Source organism: Cetorhinus maximus, chromosome 19, assembly GCF_964194155.1.
Source record: "Cetorhinus maximus chromosome 19, sCetMax3.hap1.1, whole genome shotgun sequence".
Lineage (NCBI taxonomy): Eukaryota > Metazoa > Chordata > Chondrichthyes > Lamniformes > Cetorhinidae > Cetorhinus > Cetorhinus maximus.
This window is the reverse complement of record NC_135897.1, coordinates 20,731,792-20,752,329: the sequence shown is the minus strand read 5'-3', so window position 1 is coordinate 20,752,329 and position 20,538 is coordinate 20,731,792. Positions and strand designations below refer to the sequence as shown.

At 44.3% G+C, this 20,538-nt stretch overlaps 1 protein-coding gene across 1 annotated transcript in view; it reads left to right on the top strand.

The window, feature by feature from the left end:
* Positions 1 to 20,538, top strand: part of espnla (espin like a) — a 73,795-nt gene that overhangs the window by 28,694 nt on the left and 24,563 nt on the right. The window contains exons 4-5 of the mRNA XM_078564640.1: positions 1,534 to 1,716; positions 11,475 to 11,606. Of these exons, the coding sequence (XP_078420766.1) occupies positions 1,534 to 1,716; positions 11,475 to 11,606 (315 nt within the window). The remainder of the gene's footprint in view (positions 1 to 1,533; positions 1,717 to 11,474; positions 11,607 to 20,538) is intronic.

Sequence of the window (20,538 nt, the reverse complement as noted above, 5' to 3'; positions counted from 1 at the left end):
GCCTAACATCTGTCATTGGGGAAATTTTAGAAGCTATCATTAAAGATGTTATAGCAGGGCACTTAAAAAAAATTCAAGGCAATCAGGCAGGGTCAACATGGGCTTGTGAAAGGGAAATCATGTTTAACCAATTTATTGGAGTTTTTTGAAGGAGTCAGATGTGCTGTGGATAAAGGGGAACTGGTGGATGTACTGTACTTAGATTTCCAGAAGGCATTTGATAAAGTACCACATCAAATATTATTGTGGAAAATAAAAGCCCATGATATAGTGGGTAACATATTGGCATGGGTAAAAGATTGGCTGGCTAACAGGAAGCAGAGAGTCTTTTTCTGGTTGGCAGGATGTGATGAGTGGTGTGCCACGTGGATCAGTGCTGGGGCCTCAACTTTTTACAATTTATATAAATGACTTGGATGAAGGGATGGATGGGATGGTTGCTAAAGTTGCTGATGACACAACAGTAGGTAGGAAAGTAAATTGTGAAGAGGACATAAGGAGGCTACAAAGGTTCATAGAGAGGTTAAGTGAGTGGGCAAAGATCTGGCAAATGGAGTATAATGTGGGCAAATGTGAAATTGTCCATTTTGGCAGGAAGAATAAAAAAGAAGCATATTATCTAAATAGTGAGAGATTGTAGAGCTCTGAGATTCAGGGGGATGTGGGTCCTAGAGCGTGAATCACAAAAGGTTAGTGTGCAGGTACAGCAAGTAATTAGGAAAGCTAATAGAATGTTATCGTTTATTGTGGGGGATTTCAAAAGTAGGGAGGTTATGCTTCAGTTGTACAGAGCACTGCTGAGACCACGTCTGTACAGTACTGGACTCCCTATTTAAGGAAGGATGTAAATGCATTGGAAGCAGTTCAGAGAAGGTTTACGAGATTAATATCAGGAATGGGCAGGTTGTCTTATGAGGAAAGGTTGGACAGGTGAGGCTTGTACCCGCTGGAGTTTAGAAGAATAAGAGGCGACTTGATTGAAACCTTTAAGGTCCTGAGGGGTCTTGACAGGGTTGGATGTGGAGAGGATGTTTCCTTTTGTGGGACAATCTAGAACTAGGGGTCATAGTTTAAAAATAAGGGGTTGCTCATTTAAGACAGAGATGAGGAGACATTTTTTCTCTCAGAGGGTTGTGAGCCTTTGGAACTCTCTTCCTCAAAAGGCATTGGAAGCAGAGTCTTTGAATATTTTTAAGGCAGAGCTAGATAGATTCTTGATAAACAAGGGGGTGAAAGGTTATCGGGGGTGGGCAGAAATGTGGGGCTGAGGCTACAGGAAGATCAGCAACAGTCTTATTGAATGGCAGAGCAGGCTCGAGGGGCCAAGTGGCCTACTCCTGCTCCTAATTTGTATGGTCTGGAAGTTCTTTACTTGGCTCAAGTCAAACTTCATCTGATTACGCTCCTTTGAAACAGCTTGGAATATTTTACAGTGTTAAAGATGTGTATAAGTAGAAGCTTTTGTTTTACCTCTGTTGTAATCAATCTTCCTGGAGCAATATTTGTTCTTTTCTTTTCCTATGTGTGATGCAGAGGTCATTTACAGACATAGACCTGTCCGCACAGGACAATGAGGGAGCAACTGCAATGCACTTTGCTGCCAGTGGAGGGCATGCTGAGACCTTGGACAAATTAATAAGGATGGGGGAAAGGATTCAGAAAGACCACTGGGGTGGAACCCCCCTCCACGATGCTGCTGAGAATGGCGAGCTGGAGGTGAGTATTCAGTCAGACTAACAACCTTGAGATAATTCGGAAATTGGATTTGTTGTCGTTCCACTCTCCAGTGTAGGAGTCTGCAACCCATGACTCCAGAGCCAAATGCAGCTATTGAACTTCTCAGTTGAGACTCACAGGCTTTTTCCAATTGGATCACATTTTAACATGAGAAAAGCCTAAAAAATAACCAAGAAAAGTTAGAGCCATGTTCGAATTGTGGAGATAAAAGACCCAATCATTACACTTTATAGTTTCAAGTAATTATTTTAACAAAAAATAACACTTGTACTCTAAATTAACCTATTCAGGTGGTATAACTACATCATGGTTATAAATGATGCCTTTGAGGAATAGGTTTTATGGCTGCGGCCATTATTGTTTCGAATATATCTGAGATGATAAGTTATTTTGGGCAATTAGAAGCTCTTTTAATCATTCTTTGTTTTTTCGTGGGATGTGAGCGTCGCTGGCAAGGCCAGCATTTGTTGCTCATCCCTAATTGCCCTTGAGCTGAGTGGCTTGCTAGGCCATTTCAGAGGGCAGTTAAGAGTCAACCACATTGAAACCTTTTTTTAACATTGGAGTTACACGTAGGCCAGACCAGGTAAGGATGGCAGATTTCCTTCCCTGAAGCACATTAGTGAACCAGATTTTTTACAAAAATCAGCAGACTTCATAGTCATCATTGCTGAGATTAGCTTTTTAATTTGAGTTCCACCAGCTGCCATGGTGGGATTTGAACCTACGCCCCCAGAGTGTTAATCTAGTCTGCTGGATTGCTAATCAAGTGATATTACCACAATGCCACTGGCTCATGAGAATTAATAGCTGAAAAAATAGTCTCAATTTTATGCATCCTCAGTTAAAGTGACAAAGTTATAGTTTAAAAAATCAGAAAAACATGATAATTCAGAGTTAGGTCTATTTTAATTCTTGTTTTTTTCTATTAATATATAAATTCAATGTATTTTCTTCATTATGCATATAAATTATGCATTCTACCGTAGACACTTGGCAATCTGCTAGGTATTTGGTTTAGAAATGCCAAGTTTTTTAGCTTGTGGCTCCCAATAGTTTTTATTTTAGGCATTTTTAAAAAAGGCTCTGCTGGTTAAAATAAGGTTGCTGACCCCTGTCCAGGTGCTAATAAAGAAGAAATTTTACACATAAAAAGTGCTCGAAAAGAACATCTATTTTAACAAGGAAAAAGAGTTTGTTGAGACAATTTTCAAATCTGATGTTAAAGTATCCTTAATATGTTATGGGAATGAGAGAGCAGCAGCTATCCAGTGGGCGGGAGGAGAATATGAAGAGAAGATTTATCCTTAAAGCAGTTGACGGTGGGGATTAGGGACCAGGCACTAAGTTTTAAAGGAAGAATGGGAATTATTTGAGTTGGAAAATGCAAGGGGGGACCATGTTCTGTGCAAAAGCTAAAGATGCATTGGAGGCAGAAAGATGCACTAAATACTTTCTCGAAGCTGTAACAAAGGTCCTCATGAATTGGAGGGTTGAAGGTTGGAAGAGGATCTTTAATAGATGTGGGGAGATTCTAGGGATGACTGGTGATTGTTAACCAGGTGTTCTTCACAAAAGGAGATATTTTCAAATTGTGACGGAGGAAATGAGCTCTTTTATTGAGAAGGCTTCAGGGAGGATGAGAGAATTACATAGGAACTTGGGAGCAGGAGTAGGCCATTCGGCCCTTCGAGCCTGCTCCGCTATTCAATGAGATCATGACTGTTCTTCTACCTCAGCGTCATTTCCCTGCACTATCCTCTATCCCCTAATGTCTTTTAACATGTAGAAATCTATCAATCTCTGTCTTGAACATACTGAATCACTGAGTCTCCACAGATCTCTGGATTAGAAAATTCCAAAGATTTGCCACCCTCTGAGTGAAGAAATTCCTTCTCGTCTCAGTCCTAAAAGCTCTACCTCTTACTCTGAGCCAGGGGAAACATCCTTCTTGCATCTACCTTGTCGAGCCGTGTAAGAATTTTGCATGCTTCAATGAGATCGTCTCTCATTCTTCGAAACTCTGGAGAACACAGACCCAATCTCCTCAATTTCTCCTCATCGGACAATCCTGCCATCCCAGGAATCAGTCTGGTGAACCTTGGTTGCACTCCCTCTATGGCAAGTATACGTGACACAATAGGATTGGAAGAAATACAAGTAGCAGGAAAGGAAATGAAAGGTCCCTTGTCCAATAGGCTGCAGAATTTTGTAAAGAATCTTTCAAATTTCAAGTCCATTTCTCTGAGATGTCTTTTAGAAAATTACATTTGAAGGAAGCCTGTCCCAATCTATGAGACGTATCATGAGCTTAGTTTATAAAAACAAAGGAGATAGACATGTTTTTAAAAATTGGAGGCCCATCACATTCCTGAATGCAGATTATAGGATCATGGTGAAGGTTATGGAAAATCTTACAAAGGAGGTGATGTGACAGATAGTCCCACCCTCTTTGGCCTATGGAATTGTAAACCGGGACCTTAATTTTATTCATTCGTGGGACATGGGCATCACAGGCAAGGCTGGCACTTAATACCCATCCTTAATTGCCCTCAAGAAGTGGGTGGTGAGCTGCTTTCTTGGATACAACTGAGTGGCTTGCTCAGCCATTTCAGAGGGCAGTTAAGAGTCAACCACATTGCTGTGGGTCTGAAGTCACATGTAGGCCAGACCAGGTGAGGATGGCAGATTTCCCTAAACAATAAATGTCAACTTGATGGGTTTTTATGACAATCTTGTACTTTGATGGTTACCATCAATGTTACTATCTGTTTTAAGACCAGATTAACTCAGATTTATTTCATTAATTGAATTTAAATTCTCCAACTTCCATGGTGATATTTCAGCCATTGTTGCCAACTCATTAGCCGAGGCCTCTGGATCATAAGCCCAGTAATATAACCACTATGCTACCATCATTTGAACTCAAGGACCCAAACGCATCAGAGCTCATGGAAGAGAGTGAGAGGGAGGCTTATGTGTTAAAGATAGATCAAGAGAAAGCCTTTGATGGGGTCTCTCATCAATTTTATTTATGGTTTTGGGAAAAAATTTCTGGACTGGTTGAGGATCTTTTATTCAAACATTTTTAGCTGTGGTAAATGCAATGAGTTTCTATCATAGTATTTTCCAATTCAGAGGCCAGTAAGACAGGGTTATTCCCTTTCCCCATTGCTGTACACATTAGTAGCAGAACCTTTAGGTTAAATTATGTCGAAGGACTATGGGAGCAGCCAAGATTGTGGTTCCCAGTTTTGGGCTGATGTCGGTGATATACCAATCGACAAACAACAAAACCTTAACGTTAAGAGATAGAGGGAAAGCTGTGGGACTAATAGAGAGTTGTATAGGCTTTTAAGAACCAGGGTAAACTACAATAAATCCCAATTTCTGAATGTGGGAAGGGTTGGGGGGGGGGGTGTCTGGAGGAAAGCCCCTTTAAGATGCTGATGTTTCTGTTAAATTGGCACCCCATCCACAAACATTCACTCCCTCCACCACCAACACACAGTAGGAGCAGTGCGTACCATCTACGAGATGCGCTGCAGGAACTCACCAAGCCTCCTTAGACAGCACCTTCCAAACCCATGACCACTACCATCTAAAACAGGGCTGGGGAACCTCTTTCTTATCAACGGCCACTCACATATAGACAAAATCAGTTGCGGACCACACACATAAAAACCAACTTAATTTAGCTTTTTTTTAGAGAGATTACAGGAACGTTTAACTCATCACTGCTTTAGTGCAATGGCTGAATTTGCTTTTCCTTAATGAGCCTTTATTATGTCTGCTGGCACTGATGATTTTGCTAATCGCAACTGGCTTTTCTCTCTCTCTGTCTATCTCTTTCTCTCCAATTCCCACTCCTTCTGTCTATCTCTTTCTCTCCAATTCCCACTCTGTGTGTGTCTCTCTCTCTCGCTCTCTCCTTTCTGTCACTCTCGCTATCTCTTTCCCTCTCTGCCACTCTGTCTCACCCCCAAACCAACCCAAGGCAGTGACTCAACGACCCAAGGCTCTGGCCAACTCCCAGTCTGAGGCTGCATCTGGGCCTGGAGCCTGGGTCTCTTCCTCAGTCTGCAGGGGCTGAGCCCCTGTCCGGGGACACCAATGAAGCTGGAAGGGAAGAGTGGGTGAGCCACCCATGGAGCCTGCTCCCCTTCTTCCCCCGCCCCGGGTTACTCACGCTTCACCACCTGCTCGGCAACCGGCAGCTTCCCATCCCTGCCCTGTGCTCCTGCTCCTGGATCTCAGGCCTCGCTCTCTCCCCACAACCTGGGCCTCTAGTGACTGCAGCTGAGGCTCAGGCATCAGAAGATCAGTGGCTGGCTCAGATTGCAGCATGCGGGGGTGGCAGGGCCAGATTTCCACAGCTCTTGGGAGATGGGCTGGGAAGTGCGAGGCCTAAACTGGCTGAGTCTTATCCGTTCTATGAATATTTTTTTGAAATCTCACCACGGGACGGATGAGAGGGCAGGATCTGGCCCCTGAGCCGGGTCTTCCCCACCCCTGATCTAGAAGGACAAGGGCCAGACGTATGGGAACACCACCACCTGGATGTTCTCCTCCAGGCCACTCACCATCCTGACTTGGAAAGATATCGCCGTTCCTTCACTGTCACTGGGTCAAATTCCTGGAACTCGGTTCCTAACAGCACAGTGGGTGTACCTACACCACATGGACTTCAGCGGTTCAAGAAAGCAGCTCAGCGCCACCACCTCAAGGGCAACTAGGGATGGGCCCAGCCAGCGAAGCCCACATCCCATGAATGAATTCAAAAAAAATATTGCGTATGGGGGGATCATGTGAGAGGCAAGAAGGGCAGGGCAAAGTGGATTAATTAAATTAAGAACTGATGGTTAGAAATGTGAAAAAAGATTTTGGTAAATTGGGGGACAAAGGTGTTTGAAAGTCCATGGAGGAGCAGCAGTGGTGCCAGCTCTCCTGCTGTCCAACCTATGGTACTTAGTGATGGTGGAGGATATTCCTGGGTGGGTGGGAAAGTCCATTGAAAGGCCTGTACGAGCGATTTTTGGGGAGGAAATCCAGCCTGCATTGCTTATAATGCTTTCATTGGATGGAGAGATCAAAGAGCTCAATATCTCATATCGATTTGAAGAAAAATACCTGTAAAACCAAATGGGTGAAGAAATTTCTATCAATTTTTGAAATTGTCGTTTTGTGCATTTTTACAATGAATTGGACTGGTTGGACAAAGGATATTTTATAAGGAATATAATAATATGTCTTTAAAAACTATTAAATATTTCCCTAGGTTTTCTCGGGGGGTTATAGAGATTTGAACTCAGTTCTTAAAAAGTGTGTAGATCATATCTAAAGGCACTGGGGATTTATTTTCATATAACTATTATTATTGAACAGTAAGTGTCGAAGGGAAGCTCTTATAAATTCTAGGATCATATGTGTGAATGATGCATTTTTCAAGGTGACTCAGGTTAGTGTTTGCCAGAGACAGTTGTGAGGGACATGGTCTGGAGGAGGATGAGGAGACAGGGAAGAAAGGCATGTATGAGAAATTTGTGAGGAAAGTTGGATGGAAGAAATATATGCAGGAATCTCCGGTGGAATAAAATGTATTCCTGCTTTTCCAGACTTTCAGCTGGCGAAAGTTGATGAGTTTTTCCAATTAGGGAGATTTTGATAGGATCTTTGGGAAATGGAGGTTCAAGACACTTTCTGGTCAGGAGCTTTGACTGAGTAAATTCCCACAGCTGGATTTGGAAAGGGGTGTCGATGAATTTTAAGTACCTGGAGATGATTGAACTGGATTTTAAATTAGCCGACAACTGGATATTTATCTTGACTGTTTTGTGTCACCTGGGGCAAGGGGAGATGGCAAGCTGCCTGTTATACAGGACACAGGGTGAGACACTGTCCCGTTTACGGTTCATATCTTAAATGATTTCAAGCATATATTCAACACTTGTGCGTGGTTCCCTTGCTGGGCGGGGAATGAAGGGAAATGGGGATACAATGGGAGGGAGGCAGAAAACACGGAACTACAGGCCAGTTAGCTTGACGTCAGTCATGGGGAAGGTGTAAGAATCAATCGTTAAAGAGGTCATAGATGGGTACTTAGAAAAACTCAAGGTAATCGGGAAGAGTTAGCATGGTTTTATGAAAGGGAAATCATGTTTAACCAATTTATTAGAGTTCTTTGAAGGAGTAACATGTGTTGTGGATAAAGGGGAGCCTGTAGGTGTATTGTGCTTGGATTTCCAGAAGGCATTTGATAAAATGCCACATCAAAGGTTATTGTGGAAAATAAAAGCTCGTGGTGTAAGGGGTAACATGTTAGCCTGGATAGAAGATTGGCTGGCTGGCAGCAAACTCAGAGTGTGCATAAATGGGTCTTTGTCTGATTGGCAGGATGTGATGAGCTGAGTCCCACAGGGGTCTGTGCTGGGGCCTCAAATTTTACAATTTATATCAATGACTTAGATGAGGGGAGCGATGGCGTGGTAGCTAAATTTACAGATGATACAAAGATAGGTAGGAAAGTATGTTGTGAAGAAAACAAAAGGAATTTGCAGGTGGGTATAGAAAGGTTGAGTAATTGGGCAAAAATCTGGCAGATGGAGTGTAAATGTGGGAAAATGTGAAATTGTTCACTTTGGCAGGAAGAATGAAAAAAGCAGAGTATTATTTAAACAGAGAACGACTGAAAAATTCTGATGTGCAGAGGGATCTAGGGGGATAATTTTTCCCATGGTTGGTGGACTGGGCGGGAGTGGGCAGGGGTGGGCGCAGAGCCGATTGCCGCCTGCGCGCCGCCATTTTACGCGAGCGGGCCAACTAAGGCCCGCCCAGCATAACGCGCAGCTGGTAGCGCACCGCTACCTGTGTGGGCGAGGGGAGGAGGGAGAGTCGGGGCCTGCGTTCTTTCGTGCAAGCGCACAATCTCCCTGAGACACAAAGCTGCCTCAGGGAGATTGAATAGACAATAGAAAACTTTAATAAATGATGTTAAAATTTATTTAAACATGTCCCCTCATGTGACAGTGTCACATAAGTTGGGACATGTTTGTAAAGGTGGGGAAATTATTTTATTGATTTTATAAAAGCTTCAGGAAACCTCATCCCGCCCGTGGATGAGGTTTCCTGGAAAACGTGAAGGCTGCTTGGGCTTTTCAACTGCCCGCCAACCTTAAGGTTGGACGGGCAGCGTTCTTAACTTGTTTAATCACATTCTTAATGGCATTAATTGGCCGTTGACATTTCAGCGGGCACACAACAAAATATCGAGATGGTGTGCGATAACATTGGGAGACACGCCCGACGTCATCGCGCGTCATTTTACGCACCGGCGTGTTGGACCCGTCCCTGCACGCTGACCGGAAGATTCTGCCCGAGGTGTTCGAGTACACGCCTGACCCAAACGGGAGTAAAATAGTGCGCGATGACGCCAGGCAAGCGTCCCGACATCATCGCGCACTCGCGCGATATTTCAGCTGGTGGGCGCACGCGGGTACCAGCAGTGTGCCCACTGACAATTAAGAGGGCTGTTAAACCCATTAATTAATTAATCTAACTGAGTTTTTCCCTGTCCTTCCAACTTTACAGTTGATTGGGGGGGCGAATAGGCCAAGTGGCCTTTGCATTTTTTGTGAAACCTCATCCACAGGCGGGCTGAGGTTTCGACCAGTGATTTAAAAAAAAATTAAAACTTTTGAAGCTCATTTTTAACATGTCCCTGGGGACATGTTTTCCTTATTTTTCAATTCTTTATTTTTAAAATCTTCACTCCCTGAAGCAGCTCTGTGCTTTCAGGGGGCTTTCACTGAGCACACCCGCACGCATGCACTGACTTCCGTGCTCGCCCTTCCCCCCTCCCACCCAGACAGCACTGAGCATTTCAGCTCACGATTCATGCTGGCTGCCCATTAATTGGCCAGCCGTTAATTGGCCAGCCGTTAATTGGCCAGCCGTTAATTGGCCAGCCATTAATTGACCAGCCATTAATTGGCCAGCTGTTAATTAGCCAGCCGTTAATTGGCCAGCCAGCGTGAAATGGCGGTTGGGGCCCAGTCATGGCCACTCCCAGGCCCACCTGCCCGACGAGGTAAAAATCCTGCCCAATAACCTTGCCATAGTTATTTTGTTAGTTGTAAACATCCTTTGAAAATCAAACAACCCCTTCACTTATCTAAAAATGCAAATTTCATCATACCTTATCCTCATCCTCACTTGTCTATCTCCATTTCAAAAGTTTGCTTTACACCTAACTCTTCTGATAATTTCAACCTTGCAGTCTATCTGGCTCTAATTCAATTAAATCAGTCACACAGACAGAACCATCCACACTCACACCCATAAGCCTACAATAATGCTATGAAAAAAATTATAGTTTCTTAACAAATGCCAGCCTTTATTATGAGCGAAGTTGAACATAGAAGTAAGGATGTTATGCTTCAATTACACATGGCATTGTTGAGGCTGCATCTTGAATACTGTGTGCAGTTTTGCTCTCATTTAAGGAAGGATATAAATGCGTTGAAGGCGGTTCAGGGGAGGTTTACTAGATTAATACCTGGAATGAGTGGGTTGTCTTATGAAGAAAGGTTGGAAAGGCTGAGCTTGCTTCCACTGGAGTTTAGAAGAGTGAGGGGTGACTTGAAGTATATAAGATCCTGAATGGTGTTGACAAGGTGGACTTGAAAAGAATGTTTCTTCTTGTGGGTGAGTCCAGATCTGGGGACCGCTGTTTTAAAATTAGGGGTTGCTCTTAAAGGACAGAGATGAGGAGAATTTTTTTCTCTCAGGGGGTTATGCGACTTTGGAACTCTCCACCTCAGAAGGTGGTGGAGGCGGGGTCATTGAATATTTTTAAGGCAGAGGTAGATAGATTCTTGTTAGGGAAGGGAATCAAAGGTTACCCGGGGTAGATGGGAATGTGGAACTTGAAATACAAACAGATCAGCCATGATCTTATTGAATGGTGGAGCAGGCTCGAGGGACAGAATGGCCTATTTCGTATGTTCGTATGTAATAACAATGATGTACATTATAACAGAATAATAATGATGTAGTTAAAGTCTATAATTTTACTTTCTGTAGTTAGGAACTAGTTAAGATATGATTGCATGGTATAAAGGAATGGTCACTACGTTGTAAATGTGTTTAATGTTGAATAAATCCAAAAACACTTCAAAAATTATTAAACTAGCAACTGGAGATTGAGAGTTCAAATCTGGTAAACAGTCAGCCACTTAGGTCTGAGATGAGCAGAAATTTCTTCATTCAGGTGGTTGTGAATTTTTGAAATTCTCATTGAATATATTCAAGTCAGAGACCAATAGCTTTCAGGGCACTAAAGGAATTGAGGGATGTGGCAGGAAAGTGGTGTTGATGCAGAAGGTCAGAAATGAGCTCATTCAATGGCAGAGCAGGTTCTTCTGTTCTTATCCCTCACTGTTATGTTATGTAATGCTCATGACTAGGGGAGGGAGAGACAGCTGTATTGGGGAGGCTAAGGCAGATCTACCAGTGAAGGGAGAGACAGATGTAATAGCAGAGAGTGAGACAGGAGCACTAGGGAGGTTCTGAGAACTCTGAGGAGGAGCTGGCTGCTCTGTCAGGAGAACATTAAACTTGCGCCCAATGGGCTTACCAGTCAAGCCAAGGATAGAAACTGAAGAATAATGTAGAGTTGGTTGCTAATCGGGAGTCATAGCCTTGCTTTATCCACCCCATCACACTCTTCTGAATTTCAGTGTTGCCAGATCCTCGTCATGAATCATGTGGACCCCACCGTTCGAGATGACGATGGCTATACTGCCGCAGAGCTGGCAGACTACAATGGAAATGTGGAGTGTGCCAAGTACTTGAGGCATTTTGAGGAAATGGTAAGGAACATCCAGATATTTGATCTAATGGGTACAAGTGTAGACTGCATTTAAAATAGCCTCCAGCACTGGAGGACCTGTGTCTGTCCTTCTTGGATTGAAGCTATTGGAGATAATTGCCAAGGATGTTGCAGTGACACAGGGCAGAAGGGCACACTTTCAACTCTTGGGGCAAGTGTTCATACATTAGCCTTGGTGCCCTTGAATTAAAGCAAGCAGGATACTGTTCCTGATCATTACCCAGTGATTCTGCTGGATGTGGAGAGAGCCTGAGAGTACTATGGGGACAGTGCCGATGACCAGTGGGAATGTCGGGATGTACTACGATGGCTACTCATTCAATCAGTGTCGGAGTGAATTTGCTTTGTGGTGCCACTGTTGCTTCTTGGGATTGAATGGATGGAGCAAGTACACTGATTAGAATGGCTGGCAGTGTTGGTCTTTACTTTTTTGAAAAACCCAAGTGAAGCATCGCCAATGTACAACAACAGCACCCATATTTATATAGCATCTTTTAAATAGTAAAATATTTCAAGTCACTGTTTTAAAATTAGGGGTCGCCATTTTAGGACAGAGATGAGGAGAATTTTTTCTCTCAGAAGGTTGTGCAACTTTGGAACTCTGCCTCAGAAGGCGGTGGAGGCGGGTCATTGAATATTTTAAGGTGGAGTTAGATAGATTCTTGTTAGGCAAGGGAATCAAAGATCATCGGGCATAAACTGATCAGCTGTGACTTAATTGAATGGTGGAGTAGGCTTGAGGGGCTGAATGGCCTACTTCTGCTCCTATTTCTTATGTACATATGTATGTACGTATGTAAGTCACATAGCTGAAGCAGTGTCAGAAAAAATCTTGACACTAATCCACATTAAGGTACAATTCTCAAGGGTGGTGCAGGAACAACAAGAGCTGGGAGTGAGGGTGGGGGATATACGTATACAAATCTTTGAAGGTGGTAGGACAACTTGAGAAGGCTTTGAAGAAGTCACATAGGTTTAAGAAGCATAAAAGCTAAGAAGTTATGCTAAACCTTTATGAAACACTGGTTAGGCCTCAACTCAAACATTGTGGCCAATTCTAGGTGCCACCTTTTAGATAGATGTCAAAGCCTTAGCAAGAATGTTTTGTTTAGAACAAGGTTAAGGGGAGATTTGATAGCGGTGTTCAAGGTCATGAAGCATTTAAAAGAGTAGATATGGAAAAACTGAATTTCCAGTTGGCATAAGGATCAGGAAAGGATTTAAAGTGATAGGCAAAACAACTAGAGGCAACATGAGGAGAAATGTTTTCATGCAACAAGTTGTTATGATTGTGAATACGCTGCCTGAAAGGGCAGCGGAAGCAGATTCAATAATAACTTTCAAAAGCGAATTGGATAAATACTTGAAGTGAAAACATTTACAATGCTGGGTCAAAGATCAAGAGGTTGGGACTAATCGCATAGCTCTTTCAAAGAGCTAGCACAGGCATGATGGGCTGAATGGCTTCCGGTGCTGTATCATTCTATAAGTAGATATTAGGGCTAAACATTTGGTCAAAGAGGTAGGCTTTAAGGAGTGTCTTAAAGGAGGACAAAGAGTTGGAGAGATGGCGAGGGTTACAGAGGAAATATTCCATCTTAAGGTCCAGTCAGCTAAAAGCCCGGCCATCGATGTCTGGCCAAGGTAGGGAGTAGGGGGTGCACAAGAGGCCAAGGCTGGAGGATCACAGAGTGCTTGGAGGGTCATAGGGCTGGAGGAAATGGAGGAGAGAAGATGAGGTAAAGCAAATAGTGATCAAGATGAAGACATGGAATATCACTTCATAAATTAGTAGTATTTGTGAGTGGTGGTGGTATGGGTAGGAGCAAGGGTGGCTGGTCCAGGAGTCTAGATTCTGAATAACTTTGCATGGCAGAAGCACAGTAGGCTGACATAGTGCATGGTGCTCGAGCTCCCGTTGAAGCATGAAGCAATGAATTAATAATGGAAGTAAGTGGATGAGTTCTAACTGTGACAAGCCATGGAAGAGCAGCTATATTTCATGCTCCTCACAGCCATAGATCAAGAGAATGTCATGTTCAGTCAACATTTTTCAGGTTCTCCACTTCATACCATCATTTGATCTGTATATTCTCCTTGTTAATATTTTATTAACATCTCCTTTGGTAAATATGTTTCTTGTTGACCTGTTGAATAGGAAGAACATCTTCAGTTTGCCTTGTTGCCCATGTTTGCCTTGCCTCAGCTCAGGGAAGGGCAAAAGTGGCCAATTTTTCTCTAGGATAGCGCTGGCTCCCTTTCATGACTGCAGTGGGAAGGGTTGATAACCAAGTTGGGAACCTGTTCTCCTGGCTCCCAGCCCCCTGCCAGCACCTCTATGATTTCCTGTTACAAATGATGTTGCATGTTAAGTATGTCTGACCAAATACAGGTGGTTATATGGTACATAGGAACATGAGACCATTCAGCCCCTCGCGCCTGTTCCGCTGTTCAGTTAGACCATGGTGATCTGTATCTTAACTCCATCTACCAGGCCCACATCCCTTAATACCCATTATCTAACAAAAATCTATCAATCTCTGTTTCGAAATTTTCAACTGATCCGCAGCATGAAAAGCTTTTTGGGAGAGAGAGTCATAAATTTCCATTACACTTTGTATGAAGACTTGCTTTCTGACATCCCCCTGGACAGCCTAGATCTAAGGTTATGTCCCTCTTCCTCAGGCTGACATTGTCTTCCTCCATTTTCTGACAGGTTTCCTCTTTATCTGCTCCATTCCTCACCCCTACTGGCTGCTCATCCCCCTGCCCGCAGCTCTGTAGTCCTCCCGAGTCCCAGAACCCTACATTATCAATTTTGGAATTTAATCACTGACCCTGCGAACTGTGAAAAACACCCAATAGCGTCGTTCTAGATCCTATCTTTCTAAATTGGGCCGAGATTTGGGATTGTGTAACACAAGGTTGTTACATTTACTGTGTAACACAAGGTTGTTACATTTATAAAATGTAAAGGCCGCTTGGTAAATTTGAATTTAATTAGATTGTTAATGGCCTTAATAGGCCTTTTAATTATCAGTGGGTTTGCAGCTGACTCCGGCACGCGCCCGCCGACTGAAATATCGTGAAACTGCGCGATGACATCGAGACGCATGACTGACGTCATCACGTGTCATTTTACGCTCGGGTATATTGGACGCACGCTCGCATGCTGAGTATAATATTCTGCCCCAGGATTTTGACCCAGTGACAGTGAAGGAATGGCCATATATTTCCAAGTCAGGATGGTGAGTGACTTGGAGGGGAACTTCCAGGTGGTGGTGTTCCCCTGTGTCTGCTGCCCTTGTCCTTTTAGATGGTAGTGGTCGTGGGTTTGGAAGGTGCTGTTTAAGGAGGCTTGGTGAATTCCTGCAGTGCTAACACTGACACAGGCACAGTGTGCTGACTGTCATTCTGTCATTTCTGTGATAATCGTTGAGCACATGAGACCGTGGAAGGTGACGGTCAAAATCATAACTCGAGGGATTAAGCATAAGGCTCAGGAGGTGATGATTAGTCAGTGCAAAGCACTGGCCTGCATTTGAGATACCTCTTGAAGCAATGCTGTGGTTAATGCAGGGGTGGATGGGATATTAACTCCTGGCCCCGAGATCAGTGCCTTAATTCAGAGCAAACTGGAGACAAGAAAATGGAATGAAGAAAGGTTTTGATTACAAACCCTTGATAGCTGTGAATGAAGGCGCCTGGCTATTGTAAGTGTGTGTTGCTATGTTAGTTATCCACTTACCTCCTCAGGCATTCCATGTTGTGTGAGCTGTGTTTTCAATTGATATGAGATCACCAGACTTCAGTTTCAGGGTAGTTCAGCTCAATATATCTTTACTTTCCTTTATTGCTTTTGTCAGGGAAGGGATCAGTGGAGTGAAATTGTTTGAGTTGGTTCAATATTCACGACACCTGACACGAAGGGTTAGGTGGACATTTACTCAGTGTCTTTGTATAAAAAGAACTAAAGTAACACAGTCCTAGTGACAAGACAATGCAAAAAGATAATAGTTCACAGAGTGAAGGGTACACAAGCAGACACGAAGATATGCAGGAGCCACACAGTACTAGATGGAGTAAATCATTCCTTTTTACCTGTTATGTATTATGTATCTTCTTAGGCAGTCCCTCGGGCCCGAGGATTACTTTCTTCCACTCTGGGGTAGTGGGTCCTGAGATGACTAAAAAGTCCAATGCTGGATCCGCACACTCTGCCACAGGTGGGGCAGGTAGTGTTTGATGGGGTGGGTGGGCGGGAAGCTCAGATTTTGGTACTCTCCTTCCGCTGTTTGCGCTTGGTTCCCAGCTGGGCTTGTAAAAATTGGCACCTTCTCAGACCTTTCTTCTCCAGTTTGGGTGGTCTCGAGCAAGAGATTCCCACAGATTTGTGGGGATGTTGCATTTTTTCAGGGAGGCTTTGAGGTCTTCCATGAAATGTTTCCTTTGCTCTCCTAGTAATCGCTTGCCATAACGAAGCTCGGAGTAGGGAGTTTGTTTTGGGAGCCATGTGTCAGGCTTGCGGACAATGTGGCCTGCCCAACATAGCTGATTAACCATAGCCCGTGCCTTAATAATGGGGATATTGGCCTGAGAGAGGACACTGATATTGGAGAGCCTATCCTGCCATTGAATTTGCAGGATTTTGCAGAGGCATCGCTGAGGATACTGGGATTTAAGGTGTCTGCTGTATGTTGTCCACGTCTCTGACTCATACAGGATGGCAGGTAACACTGCAGCCCTGGAGACCATGAGCATGCTGCCGCCTTTGAGGTCTTTGTCAGCAAGCACTCTGTTCCTCAGCTGAAGGCTGTGCTGGCACACTGGAGGCCATGTTGAGTTTCTTTATCGACTTCTGCCCTTGCTGAGAGGAGGCTCCCAAGGTATAAGGAATGATGAACGTTGTCCAATGGTTCGCCATGGGTCTTGATAGCCAGGAGGCAGTGTCACACAGTGGGAGTAGGCTGGGAGTAGGCTGGTAGGGACCTTTGTCTTCCGGATGTTTACCTTAAGACCCTTTCTTTCATACGCCTCCGTGAATGCGTCAGCGATAGTTTGGACCTCGGCCTCTGAGTGTGCGCATACACAAGCGTCATCCGCGTGCTGCAGCTCGATGACAGAGGTTGGGGTGAACTTGGTTCGGGACTGGAGGCAGCGTACGTTGAATAGTTTCCCGCTCATCCTGTAGAGTAGCTCCACTCTGGCGGGGAGATGGGGAGGAGTATTGTGGTGAGGAAGATGGAAAAGAGCGTTGGTGCGATGACATACCTTGCTTGACCCCAGATGGCACATGTACAAGGTCTCTGGCAGATCCGATGGTAAGGATCATGGCTTGCGTGTCATCATACAGCAGGTGGAGGATGGTGATGAATTTCTGCGGGCAGCCAAATTTGAGGAGGATGCTCCACAGTCCCTCCCAGTTGATAGAGTCAAAGGCCTTTGTGAGTTCAAAGAAGGCAATGAATAGGGTCGCTGCTCGCTGCATTTTTCTTGGACTTGTCTTGCTGTCCACTGTGCCTCTCGACGGATGGAATCCACATTATGACTCTGGTAGGAGCTCTTGAGCCACAGGGAGAAGGCGATTGAGAAGGACTCTTGCAATGACCTTTCCTGTGGTAGACAGCAGAGATACCCCTCTATAGTTACCGCAGTCAGTTTTGTCTCCTTGTTTTGATGACGGTTACGATTACAGAGTCTTGAAGATCCCCGGCATGCTCTCCTCCTTTAGATGAAGGAGATGAGGTCACGTATTCATGCCAAGAGTACTTTTCTGCCATATTTTAGTATTTTGGTGGGGATTCCGTCTGCGCTGGCAGCCTTGTTGGTTCTTAGCTGTTGAATGACCTTTCCAGCCTCGTGTCGGGCTGGGATTGTGCTGAGGTGGTGGTGGGTAGCATGCTGTGGGATGTGGTCGAGGGCACTCATGATTTTGGGTGAGGACATCCTCGAAGTGCTCTTTCCAACAAGCGCTTGCTGCCTCTCTGTCCTTGATGAGCATCACTCCGTTCTTAGCCCTCAGTGGGATAGGTCCTTGTGTCTTGGGCCATAAATGGTCTTGACTGCACTGAAGAATCCATGCATGTTCATGGCTGTCAGCGAGTTGTTGTATTTCCTGTGCTCTTTCCACCCATCACCTGTTCTTTAGGTCACAGGTTTTTTGTTGGCCCTCAGCCTTCATTTGTCTGTGGATCTACTTTCTTTCCCTCGGATTTTGGTGGTTCTTCCAGTTAAGGAATGCCTTGCACTTGTGACCTCTCCCATCCATGTATCTATCTAATTTATTCTTAAAACTTAAGAGTGATCCCGCATTTACCACATCAGATGGTAGCTCGTTCCACACTCTCACCACTCTCTGCGTGAAGAAGTTCCCCCTAATCTTCCCCCTAAACCTTTCCCCTTTCACTCTAAAGCCTTGTCCTCTCATGTTTATTTTTCCTAATCTAAGTGGAAAGAGCCTACTCACATTTATTCTGTCTATACCCCTCATAATTTTGTAAACTTCTATCATATCTCCCCTCATTCTTCTACGCTCCAAGGACTAAAGTCCTAACCTGTTTAATCTTTCCCTGTAACTCAACTCCTTAAGACCCGGCAAGTAAATCTTCTCTGCACTCTCTCAATCTTACTGATATCCTTCCTGTAGTTAGGCGACCAGAACTGCACACAATACTCCAAAGTTGGCCTCACCAATGTCTTAAACAACCTCACCATAACATCCCAACTCCTATACTCAATGCATTGATTTATGAAGGCCAGTATGCCAAAAGCTTTCTTTACAACCTTGTCTACCTGTGACGCCACTTTCAGGGAATTATGTATCTGAACTCCCAGATCCCTTTGTTCCTCCGCACTCCTCAGTGCCTGTGCTGGAGTGTCAACCTAGATTATGTGCTCAAGTCCTGGAGTGGGAGTTGAACCCAGCACCTTTTGACTTGGAGGCAAGAGTTGCCACTGCTGACCACCACTGTCACCTGAGAAGGCTAATGTTTAAATTCGGATGGAGAGGTGGATTGCCTTTATGGATTTATTCCTTGCAGGAGGTTGATCGGGTTAGGGTAGAGTCCATAGCACAAGCATTTTCACATCTGTGGATAAAATAAGCTTAAATGGGTTTTTTCTGCCATGTTATTAATGTAAGAATGTGCATTGAAAGGAATGACTGAGGGTACCACAGTTTTCATAGTAAACGTGCACCATTGCCGTGCTCCTTTAAGCTCTGTATTTACTGAATAACTACACAAGCAAACAGGATGTAACAAGCAGATCACATTCCTCATTAAACATGGAATACTGATAGGATTACTGTGCTCAGACAGAGTGACCACACAAACAATCACAGTCAGCTGCTGGATCCAATCCTTTAAACCACTGGCCATTGGGACTATTTCATCATAAATAACTAGAATTAAGGATTAGGTTTTCCATTTATTTAAATTTATCCCATTTCATCATTTTCTGTTTGAGAGAAGGAGGAATGCCAGGCTTTGGATCATGCCCTTTTCGAACTATTAAGCAGGAGGCACAGGTGAGTAACCTGGTGAGATTTTCTTGTCAAAACTTCCTGGACTGACACCAAACTGATCAAACCTGCAAAGATTGTGTCAGTGACTGCAGATCGCTGGGACCTCGACCTGGTTTCCCTGACCGTACATCAACTTGCTTCTCACTCAGTGCGTGTATAAACCGGGTACCCCTGAGTGTGAATGGGTCAGTGCAAGTCCATGGTTGAGAGAAGGGAAAATCAGCTGCAGGAACATTAAAGGAGCATGGAGCTCGATTAGTAATTTCTGCGGGCATAAGTCAAATCACTTGGGCCAGGACTTTACGTCCTGCGGGCAGGCGCCTGACCTGAATGGATGTGGAATATTTTGCTCAGCAGGCACTTGGGGCAGCCTGAATTAAGCGGGCAATTAAGCCCATTAATAATGCAATCAACAGAGATTTTAGTTGGCCCGTCCACATTTACGCTTGGCGGACAGGCCATTCTCCCAGGCGGCATTCATATATTTGCTCAAACCTCGATCCAGGGTGGGATGAAACCCCCATGGGGAAATAAAATAAAAATAGATATCTGGGGACTGGTTTTGTATGAGATATGCTTTCAGGTGCTTGATTGTGCTGCATGGACATATTTTGCAGCATTTTTGTCGTGTCCTTTATTCTGTGGAGGTCTGCAGCTCCCTGGGGCAGCTGCCTGCCTTCAGGGAACTCTCTCGAAGCGCTCACCCACACCCTTGGTTACGTCGGTGCCTGCCCTCTCTGGGCGAGGTTCCCCAGTTTGTTAACTTCCTGAATAGGACCCCAATTTTGTTATGCTGCCAGGTGAGGAGGAATGAGCTGGCTCCCCTTCTTTATTCAGCCCCTCGGTTGGTTGCAACAAGGTTAATTTAAAAGGGATCCCTTCCCCTGTGGACACCTTTTCCCAGTCCAAATGTATTTATTTTTTAGAAAGAGCCAATTTAACTAGGCTTTCTTGAGTCAAAGAAAGAGTAAGTTTATTAGTTACTAAAACCCGAGAAGTTAAGAGTCCAAAAAGTTTTTTAAAAATGAATCCGTCTTTGGCTTGTCCATGAGGTGTAGATGGCGGTACATTGCGGTCGTTAAGTTGGGTGATTCTGGTACAGCTGACTTTGGCAGTTTCATAGTTAGTTTGGAGACACTTGGTTCTGCAGGGTGGCTGAAAGGCTGAGCTATTTCCTTTAGATTGGGGCTTTTTCTGAGCTTTGGCTCCAGCAACAGACAGAGAGAGAGAGAGAGAGAGAGATCCTTCGCCTGCAAGCTGCGGGAGTGGGGGGAGGCGGTGGACTGACTGGTTCTTCTGCTTGTTGTAATACACAGACACACCAGCACACCAGCTTTTAAACTGTTTTTTCCCCTGTGTATTCTGGAAGGAAAAAACTATGAATTGC